Raw genomic sequence first — 18,459 nt, 5'->3', positions numbered from 1 at the left:
CGATGGTGATATAGATGGGGATGTTAATAGTAGAATTCAAGTTGGTTGGTTGAAGTGGAGGAATGCTTCGGGCCTTTTGTGTGATAGAAAAGTACCGCTAAGATTTAAAGGAAAATTTTATAAGACGGTGGTGAGACCTGCAATGCTCTATGGCGCTGAATGTTGGCCTTTAAAAGAGAAGCATAATAATAAGTTAAGTGTTGCCGAGATGAGAATGATTAGGTGGATGAGTGGCTTTACACTTAGAGACAAAATGTAGAATGAATATATTCGTGATAGGGTTGGTATAGCTCCTGTGACAGACAAAATTAGAGAAAGTCGTCTTAGATGGTTTGATCACATTAATCGTCGACCATCTGATGATCCGATTAGGAGAGTAGATGTTTTAGATTTGACTTGTGTTAAGAAAGGCAGAGGTAGACCTAGGAAGACTTGGGCTTATTGTATTGAAAATGATCTTAATTCACTAGAACTAAATGAAAATATGACACTAAATAAGACGCTATGGAGAAAAATGATTCATGTAGCCAACCCCACGTAGTGGGATTAAGACTTTGTTTTTGTTAGAAGTGATAACATTTATAGAAGATGTGGACAACCAATAACGAGATAATTTTAAATATACAACTTTAATTAATTTAATTATCAACTTTTTCATTTTGTTAATAGCTAGTTATAAAAAATAAAAATCGAAATTTTATTCCCATCATTAGATCGTTCGTTCTTGCCTTAGTTAATTTTAAGCCTCTGGCCGAGTCGTGACAAAAGTGATTTCAGAAGCCAAAGTTTAAGATTAATTAATTGAATTTTGATGAAAGCCAATAGAATAATTATAATTTTTTTTAATAATAATAAAAATTAATGTTAACTCAAGTAATAATTATTATACATTGAGGCGTAGTGATACACCCAAAATCATATAAAAAGAAAGCCCGATAGAAAACAATGATATTCAACCTACTATAAATGTGAACATGAATGTTCTCTCCCAAATGATGATGACGACGACTCAGCTGATTCAGGAGTCTATATCACAACCTATTGGAAGTGATACAGTCATTGTAAATAAGTATTTAAAGATATTTCAAGATCTGTGTTCACCTTTATTCAAGGGAACTGAAGACCCGATTGAAGCAGAGAACTGTCTAATGAGGATAGAGAATATACTAGATAGCATGACTTGTCTAGATGAAAGAAAAGTACCGTTGGCAATGTTAGTGCTGGTTGGAGAAGCCGAAAGATGGTGTCATGGGCAGTGTTAGGACAAGCTAAGGGATCTATGTAATATGATGGTTAGTTTGGAGGGATTCATGGAGCTATTAGAGAATGATTTGTGCCCCTATTCGCTCGAAGGCAGATGCATTACAGATTCATCACGTTGAGGCAATGAGAGAAAGCAGTTATGCAGTATGCAGCGGAATTCACTTCACTTTGAGGTATGCGCCCCAATTGATCGCTACTGTAGAAGAAAGTTGCTACCGATTCTTTTCAAGATTAAAAGATTCGATCAGACAACCATTGGTATCTTTAGGGATCAATGAATATTCAGTATTAGTGGAACATATTAGAAGAGTGTAGATTGGCTATCAACTTCTCAAAAGCGTAATTAGATGTACAAGAGGACTACTGCAGAAGAATATGTAGAAGGATCTAATGTGAAGAAGTCCAAAAATAAATGTGAATGCTTGATGGACCCTAACACTTGCTATTGGTGTCGTCAACCTGGTCATATAACAAGATATTGTCCATCCTTGATCAGAAGAGTGCTAAAAATCATAAATCAAGAGGAGCTCCTTCACAGAAGTTGATAGACGGACATTAATAGATAGAGTCTATAACCTCAGCTCCTACCCGTGGCCAACCAAGATAAATGGTTCGACCTCATATATATTCTCTCACTCATAGTGAGTTTGAAGAACCTACAGTTATTGATGGTGGTGATATCCGATGAGTTTGGCATTTTCTTATATGTAAGAGTATTTTCCTCGCATATTTTCTTGTTTTAGTATTGTAATCCGAAGTATAGTTAAGTCGCCTTGCATCAAATTTTTATCTTTATAATGATTACCTTTTTATCTTAATTAATGCCCCCTAATTTTATCATAAAACTTATAGATAGCTAGTGTCAACTTATTAATGAGAAATCATTTGAGTTATGTTTATAAATCCCGAGGATGAAACTTTTGTAAGTGGGGAAGATTGTGAATTCCCATTTCCGTTGCAAGACAAAAAACCAAAGAAGATAATGCAAGGAGTGGGAAGCTGAAGGGAGGGAGGTGAAGCGAGAAGCCGAGAATTTGAAACGAGGGGATGGAAAACCTATGCGATGAGTTCACCTATAAAACAACGCAACCAATGTGAAATTAACTTACCTGAGCGGCGAGCGACAGGGGAGACGTCGAGCGTAAGTTGGGGTTTTCACCTGACAAACATCAATGTTTGGTTGAGTCGTGGCATTGATAGAGAGCGAGGAAAAGTAGGAAGAAGCCATAGGCTGCATTTGTGCGTAGGAGGAAGCCGAGCTTTTACCGTAGAGAAGAAGATTAGAATGTCGACTGCATTAGAGGAAACTTGCACAGGTGGGAGTCGAGGCAACAATCATGGAAAAAACTTCTCTCTAATCACCCGTGCGGCTTTAACGCTCTCCTTAAGCACTAAATCAACCTAACCCTTGCAAGCTTAGACTTGAAAGCACAAAACTCTCTAGGAGAGAAGTAGGGAGAAGTTATTGAAGAAATGAATACTTCACTTAGAATTGAAAGATTATACACTTGATTGCTTAGAAAACCTTGAATGGTTACAAATGAGAGGAAGAGACCTCTATTTATAATCCTCCTTCAGTCCTAAGGAATATTCTAAATTATAGTAATAGTTTATCTTCTAGATGATTCTACATTGTTTGTTACATATACACGATTCTAGGACTTTCTAGACTATCCTAAAATTCTCTTGAGGCTTTCATCTTTCAAAATTATTCTGGAATGACGTGGAACATTCTAGATTTCCTTAAATTATTCACCTTCTTTCTAGTTTTTTCTTGATTTTTCTTTTCCATGGCTAAAAAGATGTGGCTTATCGTTGCTTGAGATAGCGGTGCGTGAAACAACGGTTATGATTGAAATTGTGCGCGTGGGAGTGAGAGGCTTCTTCTCGCATGATTAGGGCGACCGATGTAAAGAATTATAAGGTGAGTATAATAATTTTAATTAAAATGTTTAATAGAATTTTAGTACGTGTGTGTGTGTGTGTGTATATATATATATATATATATATATAGATATAGATATAGATATATATATATATAACTAAAAAAAGAAGTTAAATAATATAATACTTAGAAAAGCTATTAGTTTATATAAAATATTAAATAAAATTTATATCATATTTATTTTAGGCTTCCAACTTTAGAAGAGTTGAAATCCAGACAAATCTTATCAAATTAAGCATCATCGAGGTGAATACTCATATTCTAAAATTACAGTATTATTTTAGTATCTTTTCTAAACCAGTTGCATGGATTATGATGGTACCTTTAATCTTAAATTACAATATTGTTTTTGTATCTCTTCTGAACCAATTATATAGATTGTTATTCATGCTTGATAATGAAATTGATTTCTCTATTATTACTCTTATGGTCATATATTATGAAATAATTGATGCATTGTAGTATTATATGTTGAGTGATATAAAATTGTGAATGATATAATATTGATAGAGCGATTGCATGTGTATTCTTGACTATGATACATCCACTCTTTGATGTTATTTGTTGCGGAACACTAAGGTATCTGTGCACGTTTATGAAAAAGGATATTGTAGTTATCGTGTCTTAATTGATACTATTTTTAGACGGTGCTTATGTAGCGATTGTACATATATAATATAATATTGATATGCTATTGATATAATAATCTTTGAATAACATCAAATATTTTTATTGGTTTATTAAAATCTTGATTGAAATGCATATTTCTTCCTTTTCTCTTGTATTACTGTTATTTATGAGTATGAATATTCACTAATTTGTTTAGCATATTATTATTTTAAAATAACTTCTCAGGTTAATTAAGAGATTAACGATGAACGTTAAAAGAGATAACTTTTTTAGAAGACGTGGAAAATCAGTAACAAGGTAATTTAGATATACAACTTTAATTCATTTAATTAGTGGTTGTTTCATTTTATTAATAGCTTGTTTTAGAAAATGAACATCGAAATTTTATTTTCCATCGTCCGATCGACTATTCCCGCCTTGGTTAATTCCAAGCCTCGCGTCGCGTCGCGACACTTCCAATATATAAAAGAGCTACTAAGAAACCACAAGTATACTATATAGAAATCGAAACATCCAATAATAACAATAAAGTATGTAAACAATATCCCAATCCAACTTATAATCGTATATCACCACGTTTAAGAAGGCAATATATAAAAAAACTATAGTATTTTTCATAGCATGATACCTATTAGTTGTAGTTCTCTTCTAAACTAAGCTCTATTGTCAGACATAAATTTACAGTTTTTTTTATAAAAAAACATTAAGTTCACTATTTAGCAAGCTCTTATTAATCTTTATATGCATTAAATTTATGTATAAATTTTATGCATGAATGACAAAAATAAATAAAATTCATTATTTTATAAAATTGTAAACTCACTTTAAATTTTTCTTTACATTTTAATTTAAGTATTTACCGTTTTTAACATCTTTAAGAGTCATATTAGGATTATCGTTGTATTCAAAGGTATATTCAAAATTATACCTATAGGTACCCTCAAAATTTTGCATCACTATTTTCTTTATTGTGCACGGATACATCGCTTCTCTTCCAGTACCATGTAGGGTCATCCTATTTGTCATAAGCCTTTACATTTCACTTTTTTTAATTAGTTTCATCTAAGGTCATTGAAATCACAATTTTGTTTTTTATTTTCACATCATTTTTTTTATAAATCCTTTAATTCAGAACATGCCTCTAATTATAAAAGAATTCTGTTAAATAATATGACAGTTCATTGTTAAATGACACCCAAACTGAATTCATAAAGGAAAATATTTACTCATTTTTTATTTAAATGAATTTTGATTTTTTTTTCCCTTCACTTCCTCTAGAATAGAGAATTGTTGAATCTCTCTATCTTCCTTTAATTCAACTTCCAGGTAAATTAAAATCACTAAAATTAATTCATAAAATTGTTGATATGAAATTAACACCACTTTTAATTAAACCAATTTATATAATTTAAATATAGAATTTATAAATCTTTACCTTACCTTTCTTCGAATGTTTTGATTCACCTCTTCCTCAAATTCCAAGAATTTATTAACTTTCAATTCTTGATTAATTTAGACATCACATGAGCATTTACATTATCAAATATTTACTTAATATAAATAAAACCTCAACATTTATCTTCTCCTTATTGAATGAAAGTAATAATTCCTTCCTCAAAATCTTACGAAGTAAGAGTTCTTCTCTGAAAAGGTCATGTTTTATTTTGACATTTTATTAATATTTTATAATTAACAAACACACACACATCAAATACATTTAATAACTTATTAAAATTTCTAACATACCTTAAAAGTCCTTCGACTGCCCGCAATTCTTCCTCTTCCCCTGTACTGGAAATTCGCATTACTCTACCCCCTTAAACTTGGTACTTAATAACTTTGATCATGATTCAAGTAAACTTTCTATTAACACTAATTAAATAAACAACTAATCACACTCATATTTGTATATATTAATTAACTTAATTAAAAATCTCAAATCTGCCTCTATATCCTTTGACCGACTATCCTACTCTCACACACACACACGTGCTTCCCCTTTCTCCTCTGCCTTCGATCGCGACTCAACTCGACACCGCAAGCACTCGCCGGCACCGCTGCCACCGCCGCATCCTTCTTCCTTCTCTTCCTTTGCACAAGAGCACAACATGACCTCTTTTTTATTCATATCACATGAATCTTTCCTCCTTCGCACACGGTAGCAACACACATAACCGCTTTCTCCTTTTGTGAGCTACAAGAGTTGCTCTTTGATTCTAATAATCAAACCGCTTGACGGTTGTTTCAATTTGATTTTTTTAATTAATTAATTATTATTATTATTATTCTCTTATTTCAGTTATTGCAACATAATTATCTACCTTATTTTGAAAAACTTTGCTTTCTACTTATTTTTTGAATTTTAACAATATTGAATAAGCATACACCAAGGTACATCTTCTTTTAAATGTCCAGTAAGAACATCTATAACTAAAGCAAAAACATAGGGGCTTAAAGCCGATCCCTGATGTAATCCAACAAAAATAGGAAAATATTTGGTCAATCCTCCTCCTGTTCGAACACAAGTAACGACCCTAGTATACATATCTTTAATGACTTGAATATAAGTCATGTCAACTCCTTTCTTCTCAAGAACTTTCCAAAGGATATCTCTTGGAACCTTATCGTAAACTTTTTCTAAATCAATAAAAATCAAATGTAGATACTCCTTATTAACTCTGAATTTTTCTATTAAACCTCTCAATAAATGTATAGCTTCCATAGTAGACCTGCCTGACATAAATCCAAATTGATTTTGAGAAATCTTTGTAATACGTCTTAGCTTATGTTCAACTACCCTCTCCCATAATTTTAAAGTGTCACATCAACTTAATTCCTCTATAAAATTTAATTATATCTATATTTAATTAAATATTATATCATGAAAAAAGTCTTTAATGATAAAAAAATTTTAAGCTCTCGTGTATAAATATGGAGAATATGGATCCTATTATGGAAGAGAAGATTGTAGCGGAATGTCTCTTAAAGTGGATATCACGGTTTATCACTTTGGCTAACCTAATTTGAAAAATCAGAACCACAGAATTTTAGGGTTTTAAGTATGACAGCCCACCTGTGATGTATTAGCATAAAGCTTTTTAAAATTTTTCTGAGTGATAATTATCATAAATTATTCTCATAGGGTTTCCGTAGTTGTGATTTAAACCAGATTGTCAGATAACTGTTGTAATTCCATGTGTTAATATGACCTAACTGATCTCCAGAAAATAATTTTAAGTCCTCTTTATTCTTACTTTGGTTATCACAACCCTTTGATACAATCTTTCAGTAAAGTGGTTGGTTATACTTGAATTAAATTTTAAAATCATAAATTTCTCAATATTCTTTGACTTGGTGTGGATCGTTTTTGTTCCTACTTTATTCAGCGTTATTGATGCACCAAGGCATATGAACATTAATTATTCCTTTCTTTCAATGTGTGTCTGTGTGTGAAGTGGTGTATTGTGTCGATTTGGAATCAATGTGGGTACCTAAGGATCTGTGATGTGCTAGTTCTGTCTATTAATAGATCTTGTTATAATTTTGCAGATTGATACGAAGGATATTCTTTTTATATGTGGTGGTGCTTTTGTTGATTTGGAAAAGACAATTTCTGAAAGGTAACTTATTTTCTTGGCGACTGTGCAACTTTTGAAGAAGATATTGGGCTAACATTTTATTGTACTTCAGGCAACAAGATTCTTCAATTGGTTTTGGAGCACCAGTTCGTGCAAATATGGGGACAGGTGCACCAATAAATGCTGCAGTGACTTCATCCTTATTGGAATCTGTAAGTATTAAAAAAATATATGAACTTACATGGGCCATTTTTTTTGTGTTTTTTCCTTGCCCCAATATTGGAGCATTTTCACAGGTTGAAAGCGGTGATCTCATAGCATATGGCCTCATCCCAGAGTTTGTTGGCCGGTTTCCAATAATGGTTAGCCTTTCAGGGCTGACTGAGGGCCAACTTGTTCAGGTAATTTTGAAGATTACTTCATTCGTTTTTCAGGCATAATATATTGATATTGTTGAGGATCAATTGCTAACTCATATGCTGTTAGTTATGAAACACAGATACTTTTAACGGGGCTGTGTATAATGTACAACATTTTTAGATGCTAGGGTACACTCAAATTGTAATAATCAATTTTTGAGAAATTTGGTAAAATTTTTTGCAACATACAATATGTCTCAATTTTAGGTTCCCTCGTATTTCAGTAAAAATAATTTTATTAAATTCTACATAAAAAATTGATCAATTTCATATAAAGTACCACACATGAATAATGGACGGATTGGGGGTTATAAAATTTGAAAATTATTAGTTTTAATAAATTAAGTAAAGTTAATTAATTCCTTAATCCACCCTTAACCCTACAGCTTTACTGTTTCTAACCGACTCTTATGCCTTCTTATTTGCAAGTTTCGGTCGAATAGAGCCGCTAAACTTTGAATTTCCTCTTTTATCCCGATTTTCTCTCCCAATTCTGCCTTGCGTTTCGTCGCCTGCCACGACCTCCCGCACAGAAGGGCACCCGGAAACTTTAGCTGCTGGAAACGGCGAACCAAGTGGCTACCTGAGTGCCGCAGAGCACGATTTAGGGCTCTAGGACAAAATTAGTTAGTGTGAAACTGATTTAGCAACATTTTCAGTTTCTTCCTCGCACTTTTATTTTGAACTTTACCTTGTTTTTCGTGTCTTTTTTTCTTTTCGGTAGCCGTCGGAGGTGTCGATCTTGTGCTGAAAGTGTCGAATGCAGTTTGCGAGCTCCATAAGGTATTCTGGCACAAATACAAAGGAAAGAAGAGTTTGAGAAGATAGAAAGAAGTAAAGAAAATTTGGCCGCTTTGAAGAAGAGCTGGTTATCAGAAAGACTGTTTAAGGTATATTTTAGTATTTAAATTAAGTTTAAGATATCTTTAAATCTTAAGTTAATGTTGGGTTATAGGTTGTTAACCGAGGCGACAGGCTCGAGGCGAGTGTGGAGATTCACTGTAAGGCAACCCTGTAACTTTCAAGTAAATTAAACTTAAGTCAAGAATATTAATTTGATTAACAGAAATTATTTCATTCTTAAATATTAATGTCTTATAGTTTATTAATCGCAAATTAAAAGTCACTGCAACCTCCAGCTAATTGTCGAAGATTAAGAGTTTAATGTGGCAACTGAGGTGAATAATTATATTTCTAAATTTCAGTAATCTTCTTTATTTTAAATTGTACCTTTGAATTCATGTATGCAACAGTTTAATTAGATCTTTCATATTGTTAAATAGGAAATATATGCATGATAAGCATAATAGGAAAAAATGTATATGCATGAGATGAATGTTATTTAGATAAACATTATTTCTAAGATAAACATGTAATATAGACATGTAGGAAAGATATGCATGATATAAGCAAGAGATATGCATGATATATATATATATATATTAATGATATTGATGATATGCTTGATGAATAGTTATACAACAGAATAAATATGAATGTTAGTAGATGCATAAAGATGTATCAAAATAATATATGTTATGCAGAATGAAATAATTTATATATGAATGCTTGTATGTGCATGTTCAGAGGAGGATTTCACCCTCAAATGGTACAAACAATGAACACCAGTGTACCCGCACGCGTAGAGTTTTTCTGTCACCACAGATAATTGTAATGGTTAGATCACGGACTACTGTGCCAACCAGATAATATCGATCGAGGGTGAGTAGATCAGAGCTTACCTTCATAGTTGTAATGTTTACATTACTAGCCGTTGTGCCGACGAGATAATATCGGTCAGGGGTAGGTAAGAGTGTTCGCCTTGGACAATTACAAAGTGTAGATCGTTAACCGCTGTGTTGACGGGAGCCGACGAGGCAATATTAACCAAGGGTTTATTAAGTTTGTTTACGGTGATTCTTACAAAGATAAATGTGTATGTAAAGCGTAAAGTTAAAATGCTTATAGAAGATTGAATATGTTCATTTAGAAAAGATCATCAATACATGTATTAACATATATCAGATTGTATATATATATATATCATATTATTTATAAAATTATGAAAGATCATTATATTATAAGGTTTTTATAGATTAGCATATATATTATATTCTTTTTCTTGGATTATTGTAGTTTAGAAGTATGATTACTTTTGGGTTATCTTTCGATAATTCATTATGTTGCTTTAATGATATTTTTTGGTTTTAAGCATTTAAACAAAATGAATAGAAGAAGAGCAATTGTGTATAGAGGACGAGAAGAACAAAGAAGATATAATTTTTACTTAATTTTAATTGTTTTATTTAGTTGATCATTTATGTATTTATTAAATATTAAACTGTTAGTAATAGAATTAGAATAACAAAGAATTGATTTTCATCGTCCGGCTATCCGTTCCCATCTTGGTTAACTTCAAGATCTGGATCGGGTTGTGATACAAATACTCCATAATATTATTATGTGCCGCTCACTTGGTGACACCGATTTATGTTTCCTAGATGGCTTATAAGAGTTGCTACAAGCATTACTGATGTTGGTAAACTATTATAAAAAAAACAAACCTGAGATTTAGCTTGGGTTAGGAGGGTAAAATTGGCTATAGCTGCTGTCCTAGAGAAAGCGATGGCAAATTAGAGGCACCGGTGGCAAGGTAGGAGAGGTTTGGTTGTTAAGGAAGTTCCATCACCTATTCTCAATTAAATTACTTTTACACCCCTTGAGGGAGAATATGATACAACGCTCCAAAAGGAGGAAAACCAGAGAAGAAAGTATCTGATAACATAAAATAAACAAAAAGTTCAAAAACAGATTTTAAACAATATATTTATATACTCAACAAAGAATCAATATCCTTAGCGCTAGCCAGCTTAATAGGACGGATAATGCCAGAGTTAACCCAAATGCCAGAGTTAACTCAAACCACAATAAGAAGCAAATATTATTACTGAAATGAACAGGAGGTTACAATCAAACTCACGAGAACATGAAAAATAAAAACTAACACGCTCATGACAAACTGCTAGGGTGGATCTTGAGTGGTGGTGTTAATGGTTGTTAGGCGCTTGGAAATGTGGTGGTAAGTTCGGGAAGTGGAGCAGAGGGGAGGATGCAATGGGGGAACAAGAGGTGCTTGTTGTCTGGGATGGCAACATGTAGGTAGAATGGTTGGGCAGCAACAAAACATCAAGTTAAAGGGGTTTTTGGGCGGCGATACCGATTTAGGATGGTCGGATAGTGGTAAAACAACAAGGTGAGAAATTTTTGTGTGGGGGCAGTAGTATTAGTTGGCTGGACAATGACCAAACAACGAAACGAGGAATTGAACAGTGGCGAAAGCAAAGGTGAAGGGTTGGAACTGCGAGGGAAGCGAGGAGGGAGGGGAAGGGGAAGGTGATGGTGATGGTGATGGCTAGAACTTTAGAAAACAACAACTAGAAGCCTATTCGGGGTGGCTGTAGCATGAAGGATGACGAAAAAAATCAAAGGGATGTTCGCGAAGGATGAGAAAATTCGAGGATAAATACCATATCAAAAGCGAGATACGACTGAAGCTGTCACAACCAGGCTCGAGGCTTGGAGTCAACCAAGACGGGAAAGAACGGTTGGACGATGGAAATCAATTCTCTGTTATTCTAATTCTATTACTAACAATTTAATATTTATATAATACATGAAAGGACCACTATATAAAGTAATTAAATTTAATAAAAAAAAATGTACTTTCTTGTTGTTCTCATCTTCTGTATACATTTGCTCATCTTCTATTCATTTTGTTCAAATGTTTAAAATAAAAAATTAATATGAAAGCAATATGATGAGTTATCTAAAGATAATACAGGAGTAATCACGCTACAAAACTATAATAATCTAATAAAAAAAGTATAATATATATGCATGTATATAAGAAATCGTACTGCTTTTTTATATTTATTTGTAAGCAATTTGATATATGTTTATAAACAACCTGATATATGTTTATAAGCAATTTGATATATGCTTATAGGTAATCCAATATATGTTTATAAATAATACGATATATGCTAATACATGCATCAATAATCTTTTTTAAATGAACAAACACTAATATTCTATATGCATTTATTATAACTGTACTTTTACTTTATACTTGACATATACATCTGTCTCAGTAAGGATCACTGTCAACAAACCTAACACACTCTTGACCGATAATGTCTCATCAGCACAAATGTTAGCGATATAAACATCACAATTGTCTAGGGTGAAAACACTTTTATCTGTCCCTGACCGATATTTTCTCGTCAGCACAACGGTTAATATTGTAAACATTACAATTATCTGGGGAGGTAAGTTCTGGTCTATTCGCTCCTGGTCGATATTATCTCGTCGGCACAGCAGTCGGTGATCTAACCATCACAAGTATCTAAGATGGTAGAAAAACTCTACGCACTTGGGTACACTGACGTCCCTTGTCTATACCATTAGGGGGTGAAATTCTCCTCTAACATGCACACACAAGCATTCACATATAATATATTTCATTCTTCATTCGTACATTATTTTTGAGACATTTTTATGCATCTACTAATATACATATTTATTCTACTGTACAACTATTCATCAGACTTCTTTCATATCATTCATATATCTATCTCATGCAGATCTCTTACTTGCATCTATCTCATACATATCTCTTATATCATGCATATCTTTGATATATGTCTATCTTATATGTCTGTTTTAATATCATTCATCTCATGCATGCATATTTCTTTCTATAATGCTTATCATGCATATTAATCCCATCAATATGAAGGATCTGATTAAACTAGGGCATACATGAAGTCAAACATACATTGAAATTTAGAAATGCAATTACTCACCTCAGTTGTTACGCAAAACTCTTTATCTTCGACAATTAGCTGGAGTTGCGGTGACTTTTATGTTGAGTTTAATAATCTATAAAACATAAGATTAAAATTTAAGCCTCAAGTAATTGTATTTAATCAAATTAATCTTCTTAATTTAGGATTAATTTACCTGAAATTTACATGGTCGTTTTACGATGAATGTTCACACTCGCCTCGAGCTTGCTACCCCACAAACAACCTAGAATCCACCATTAATTTTAGATTTAAAGATTTTTGGCTAATAAAGTAATTTAACCAAAAACATAAATGATTTGCAAAAACATTCCTTAAACGACTTTCTCGGCAACCGATTCTTCTCCAAATCTGTCAAATTTACTTTCTATCACTTTCAACCACACTTCTCCTGCGCTGATAGTTTGTTAGAACTCTTTTGGAAGCTCTCAAAAGACGTTCAACACTTTTGACAAACAATCGATGCCTTTGATGGCTATCGGAAACGGGGAAAGTACGAAAAATGAGGCATACTTCAATTTGAAAAGATGAGGAAGGAAATGAAAGCTTAAAATGGCGAGAGAGGAATTTGTACCTTGGATTTCACCCGGGAAACTTGGATAGTGAGCTGTGCCAACCCAAGTGCCGCTCGGTTTGCTAGTAACCCGTGGCTACACATGCCCTTGCACTATAGCAAGGGTTGTGACCCCTTCTGCTACTGTCGCGTGCGAACCAAACAGGGGAAGGGAGTTCGGGAGATGAAAATAGGGAGGGAGAAATTTTCGAAGATCGTGTCTGCGGAATAAAAGGCGAAGGAATGTTGCTTGGCTACAGTGAAGTTACGGGTTTAACGTAGGATTTATGAATTAATTACTTTAGGTAGTTTAATAAAACTTATAACTTTTAAATTTTATATCTCAGTCTATTCATAATGAATATATAGTGCTTTATATCAAATTGTTCGATTTAATACGTAAAATTTTATAAAATTAAGTCGACTGAAATTTGAAGGGTGCAAAAATTGAGGTACATTACAAGCTGTGAAAATTTATTAAATTTCTATAAAGTTGGTTCTTACAGGAGCACCGTTCGACCCTTGGAGGAGAATCACCATCTCGGAAGAAGATATAGCTAGAGCACCACTTGCCTTTGGATATAGTCCTAGAAGAAAAAACTTGGAAACACCAACGACTGTCCCAACAGAAAACACGCGAAAAGCTGACCTAAAACACAAAAATAACAACATTTATAGAATGAGGTAATTAAGGAGCGGTACCCACTCATATGTGGCAAACACCTGTCCAGATAGTGCCTATTGGCCCTCCCTCTTTTCTGCTAAACTTGGTTCAACCCCAACTGGTGAAACTTGCACTTGGTTCCCGGTTCAGATGCAACTCCCACATCGTCCAGGGCTTCGGGATGCGACTCCCGCATTGTCCCACATCGCGGGTGGGATGCCCACGTCAATTGAGTTGCTTGAATCGGCTTGGGACTTGGTCCGTCCCTGTTCCTTTTCTGTGTTCGTGCATAGCTCTGCTAATACGGACATCCGTGTCACTTAGTTTAGTGGTTGCATGATTTGTCTCCAACAACAAGATTTTGAGTTTAAGATCTGTGCATGAGTTAAAAATATACTCCATAATACTATTTTTAATACATCAGTTGGCATTATCATCATCATTAATAATCACTAGCTATATCACGAGTATTTGGGATCAATTAAATTGTAACGTCCCATGAAACTCCTGCAAGTGCAAGGTCTTTAGGGAAGATGATGTACAACATCGCTTTATTGAAAGTCCCTTTACTCTGAAATGCGATTCTTATTCGCAATGCATCCAATTAATGACTTGCCAGCCCAGCCTTGTTATATGTTTGGCCTTAAAAGGAAAAGACGGTTATTTTTCTTTGAATACGACACATGAGATATAATAATATTTGATTATATGGGTTCCTATTACATAAGTTGAATATAAACGTGTCTAATTGTTTTTATTTTTTGTTTTCAGTGAAGTTGACAAGCTTTATTTCTTCTACGTGCTTCAGGTTTTAACTGAGCCAAAAAATGCTCTTTGTAAACAGTACAGGAAAATGTTTGATATGAACAATGTGAGCATGCGTTTCCATCTAACTTGTAACATATTTTTTTTAACCTAGAAAACTGATTCAAAGGAAATGAGCTAATCTTACTTTCCTTTCAGGTTAGGCTACACTATTCAGAAACAGCACTTAGGCTTATCGCTGCAAAGGCTATGGTTAAAAGTACAGGTGCAAGAGGATTGCGAGCAATTTTGGAAAGTATTTTGACAGATGCAATGTTTGAGGTGTGTTAATTACGTAGTTATATCTCAAATTTTAACAAAAGCTTTTCTTTTAAATAGGTTATGTTCTGTTGATTACTAATTAAACTTTATGAATTCATGTTTTTTTGAAAATGTCAGAAACTTACCTGGGAGAGTTAATTTATTTTTTTTGTAGTGGAATTATCCTGAGTGAAAAATGAGAGCAGACGGAAGACATAACTCATACAAACATATGCATGATTTTCTACTAGAGTGTTCTGATGTGGAGTCACTGGGTTGCAAATCGTAAAACAGTGCTCTTTATATTTGAGTAAAGTGCAAAAGTAGTACCCCTGTCTATTTACATGAGGCTATTTTAGTCTCAAATTTAACTGAAGTTTTAAATTAATCTATGGACTCTTTTAGTGGGGCCTAAATTAGTCTTTACTGCGTACTATTTCAACCCATATTAAAAGGGTTGAAGGATTACATTGAAATTGTTATAAACTCTGGGACTAGAATGCCCCCTTACGAAGAATTAGGGGATCATTTAGACACTTTTCTTTTAAACTTGTTAAGGGAAGCAACATTGGATTGGATTTCATGCTTGTCTAATTTGAGAGTCAACTTCGAGCTTGGGATGGTATGGAATTAACCTAATTTTCGTATGTTCAATTCAATGCTGTTGGGTTCTAGAACTGATTTCACTGTGTCTTGAAGAAATCGACTTTGTTTTTTATGTAGTGATATATTTGACACTTCTTCCAACTCAACACTTGGGGAGAATGCTGGCTTATGTTTAGTTCAAAATGATAGATTTTGAAGCCTGGTTCTGTTGTATATGGGCGAAAGATGGTCCTTTTGGCCAATTAAAATCCTGAATCATAGAGGCTGGTCGAAGTTCAATTGTCTGTTGCAGCAAAATTTTGAAACCTGGTTCTGTTGTATGTGGGAGAAAGATTGGTCCTCCTGGCCAATTGAAATCCTGAATCTTAGGGGCTTGGCGAAGTTCAATTGTCTGATGCAGCAATAGGTCATAAAATGTGAAAACAGAGATTCATTCATAACATCTCTAGTCTGGCTTGATCCTTTGATTACGCCAGATTGTAATTAGGTTCTCATATTCCTCATTGAAACTGTAGCACATGGCTGAATCCTTTGATCAAGCATAGCCATCTTAGTCTTTTTTATTTTAGTTTAAGAACACGTATTTCAATATGTAATGAAGAACACAGAATATCGTTTAATGTCTAAACAGTTTAGACAAATATCATGAGCTTTGAGTCTATAGAAAGGGCCTAGTCTTGTATTAGGGGACAACCTTTATATTGTTAATTAATTGAGTATTTTCTCTTTATGTATTCTCTTAATCTTCTATCACTTCTACTTTTTCATTTTATTCGTCTTCCTGCAGGTCCTTACTTCCAGAAAAATCATTTTATGCGGATGATAGATGTAACTCTATGCTCTACCAAGTTCTATACTCATTGATACCGTTCTAGAGATTCTAGAAGGTGTGAAAGAACAAAGAAAGGAATAGATGTGGTAGGCTGGATAAGAAAAGTGGGAGGACAGCTGAATTTCTGGCATGGATGACAAAGGGACAGCAATCGGAACGGAAAACAGCAGTTTGTTGCAATTTGGATGATTTAGGAGGCCTTTGAATGTCCGGGAGAGATAGCCACCCGATTCTCTCAGGTTACTGACACACCACCCGAAATAAACTGAAGGATATAACATTCTCATAGAAAAAATCAGGAGAAAACATCTCCAAATAGCATAACGAAGCCAGAAGTCCTTTCAAACAGCAAAACACCACCTATAAATAATCTTCGAATTGGAAATAACCTTGCTTATTCAGGTTATAGATATACCACCTGAAAGTAACTCAAGAATATAGCATTCTGAGAGAGGAAAAAAAACCAATTGAAATTCTCTCCAAATAGCATAACAGAGTGAAGTCCTTTCAAATAGCAAAACATCAAATAGCAAAACACCACCTCTAAATAGTAGTCTAATTGGAAAACCTAATTAGAAATAAAGAAATAGAAAATAAATGAATTGGAAAGAAGTAAAAATGGCATAAAACAAGCTGAAAATAGAAAAATTCATGTGACTTTGTTGGCTGCTCTGTTGCCTGAACAGGGCTTCCCGTGATCACATATTTTGTTGTTTGTAGAATCGCAGAATCCCGTGCAATAGACACTTCATGCCATTTTCTCAGGCTAGTAAGACGGTTCTTCTTCTTTGTAATGATCTGAATTCCATTGTCTGATGTTCTTTCTCACCAATCACCCAAGGAGATTTTCAACATTGTGGTTCACCCCTCCTGTTTGACCATTTATCGAGGGGTGCACTGTTGAACCGAACTGAAACTTTGAACCCATCTTACTTTATAGAGTCGTTCGGAAGTTGCTCAAAAACTACTCATTTCCGTTTGAAGTGATGACATGCTGAACTGCACTCAATATTTGCAATCTAAGAGGTAAACCGAATGTCAGAGAATCTTGAACTCCTCTAGTGAGGATCACATTGCCTCAGATATCGTTTCTTCCATGCCACTGTCTTCTAGTATCATCAAGGCCAATTTCATTGGTGCCTCCCTCTCCTAGCTTGTAGAAATGTGGCATAGGCCACTAAAGTTTCTATCTCTGTCGATGCACTACCCATCATGGCTAAATCCTTCAAAGACAGAAGTATAATATATTTCCCATCCTTGATAAGTGAATGGGTGTTTTTGCGGTCGTACTCGCATCATATTTTCATTATCGACTCAAAGAATGTGACACACATTTATAGGCTCAACATCACTTCAAACCTAATCTTGTAGGTTGTCTCTTGTAGAAAACTACTCGAGACATCTCTTGTCAATTATTATCTTATTTATTATCTTCAATTATGATAGAGAATATGGTTAAGAATGCTGCCGAGTAGTTGAACTCAATTTATCCCCATATTTGTACACACATTTTCACATATAATACCCAATTTTGGCAAAATCAAGTAAAATTGTGTTTATTTTAACATATACCCCAATTTTCGCATTCCCAGAAATCTAACCAAATCAATTTATAAAATTCTACATGTTGAATTGATCAACTTGACATATAACACTAAATATAGATTATGAATATATTTGGAATTATGAAAATAAATGGATAACAATTTAATTAAATTTATTAAGCATTTGATTAACCCAATAATCTCACATTACTGTGGCCGACTGACTTTCTTCCTCGCTTTTTCAACATGTAGCAGTTGGATGAGATTTGGATTGCTAGAATTAATTATGGGGGTGAATAAATGTATAGAGTGTTTCGAATTTCCTATTCACCTCTTCCAATTAATCTTTGCCCATGGAGCTATGTTCGGCTCTTGTAGCAGATGCAATCAAGCACAATCTGCAGGGAGTTAAAACGCTCAGTTTGAGGTTCAAGAAGAAAATTTTGTGAGTAGAATCTCATTCTCAAGCAATATGAAACAACCATTTCTTTCCCT

At 33.9% G+C, this 18,459-nt stretch overlaps 1 protein-coding gene across 4 annotated transcripts in view; it reads left to right on the top strand.

Moving 5' to 3' along the window:
* The window catches only part of LOC110030630 (CLP protease regulatory subunit CLPX3, mitochondrial-like), a 76,240-nt gene that overhangs the window by 49,489 nt on the left and 8,292 nt on the right, over positions 1-18,459 (top strand). For all 4 annotated transcript variants that reach the window (XM_020733436.1, XM_020733438.1, XM_020733437.1 and 1 more), the window contains 5 exons: positions 7,388-7,458; positions 7,529-7,628; positions 7,713-7,817; positions 14,726-14,788; positions 14,881-15,003. In XM_020733436.1, the coding sequence (XP_020589095.1) occupies positions 7,388-7,458; positions 7,529-7,628; positions 7,713-7,817; positions 14,726-14,788; positions 14,881-15,003 (462 nt within the window). The remainder of the gene's footprint in view (positions 1-7,387; positions 7,459-7,528; positions 7,629-7,712; positions 7,818-14,725; positions 14,789-14,880; positions 15,004-18,459) is intronic.

Source organism: Phalaenopsis equestris, unplaced genomic scaffold (genome assembly GCF_001263595.1).
Source record: "Phalaenopsis equestris unplaced genomic scaffold, ASM126359v1 Scaffold000745, whole genome shotgun sequence".
NCBI lineage: Eukaryota > Viridiplantae > Streptophyta > Magnoliopsida > Asparagales > Orchidaceae > Phalaenopsis > Phalaenopsis equestris.
The sequence above is the reverse complement of the archived record's forward strand: the minus strand, read 5'-3'. Positions and strand labels throughout refer to the sequence as shown.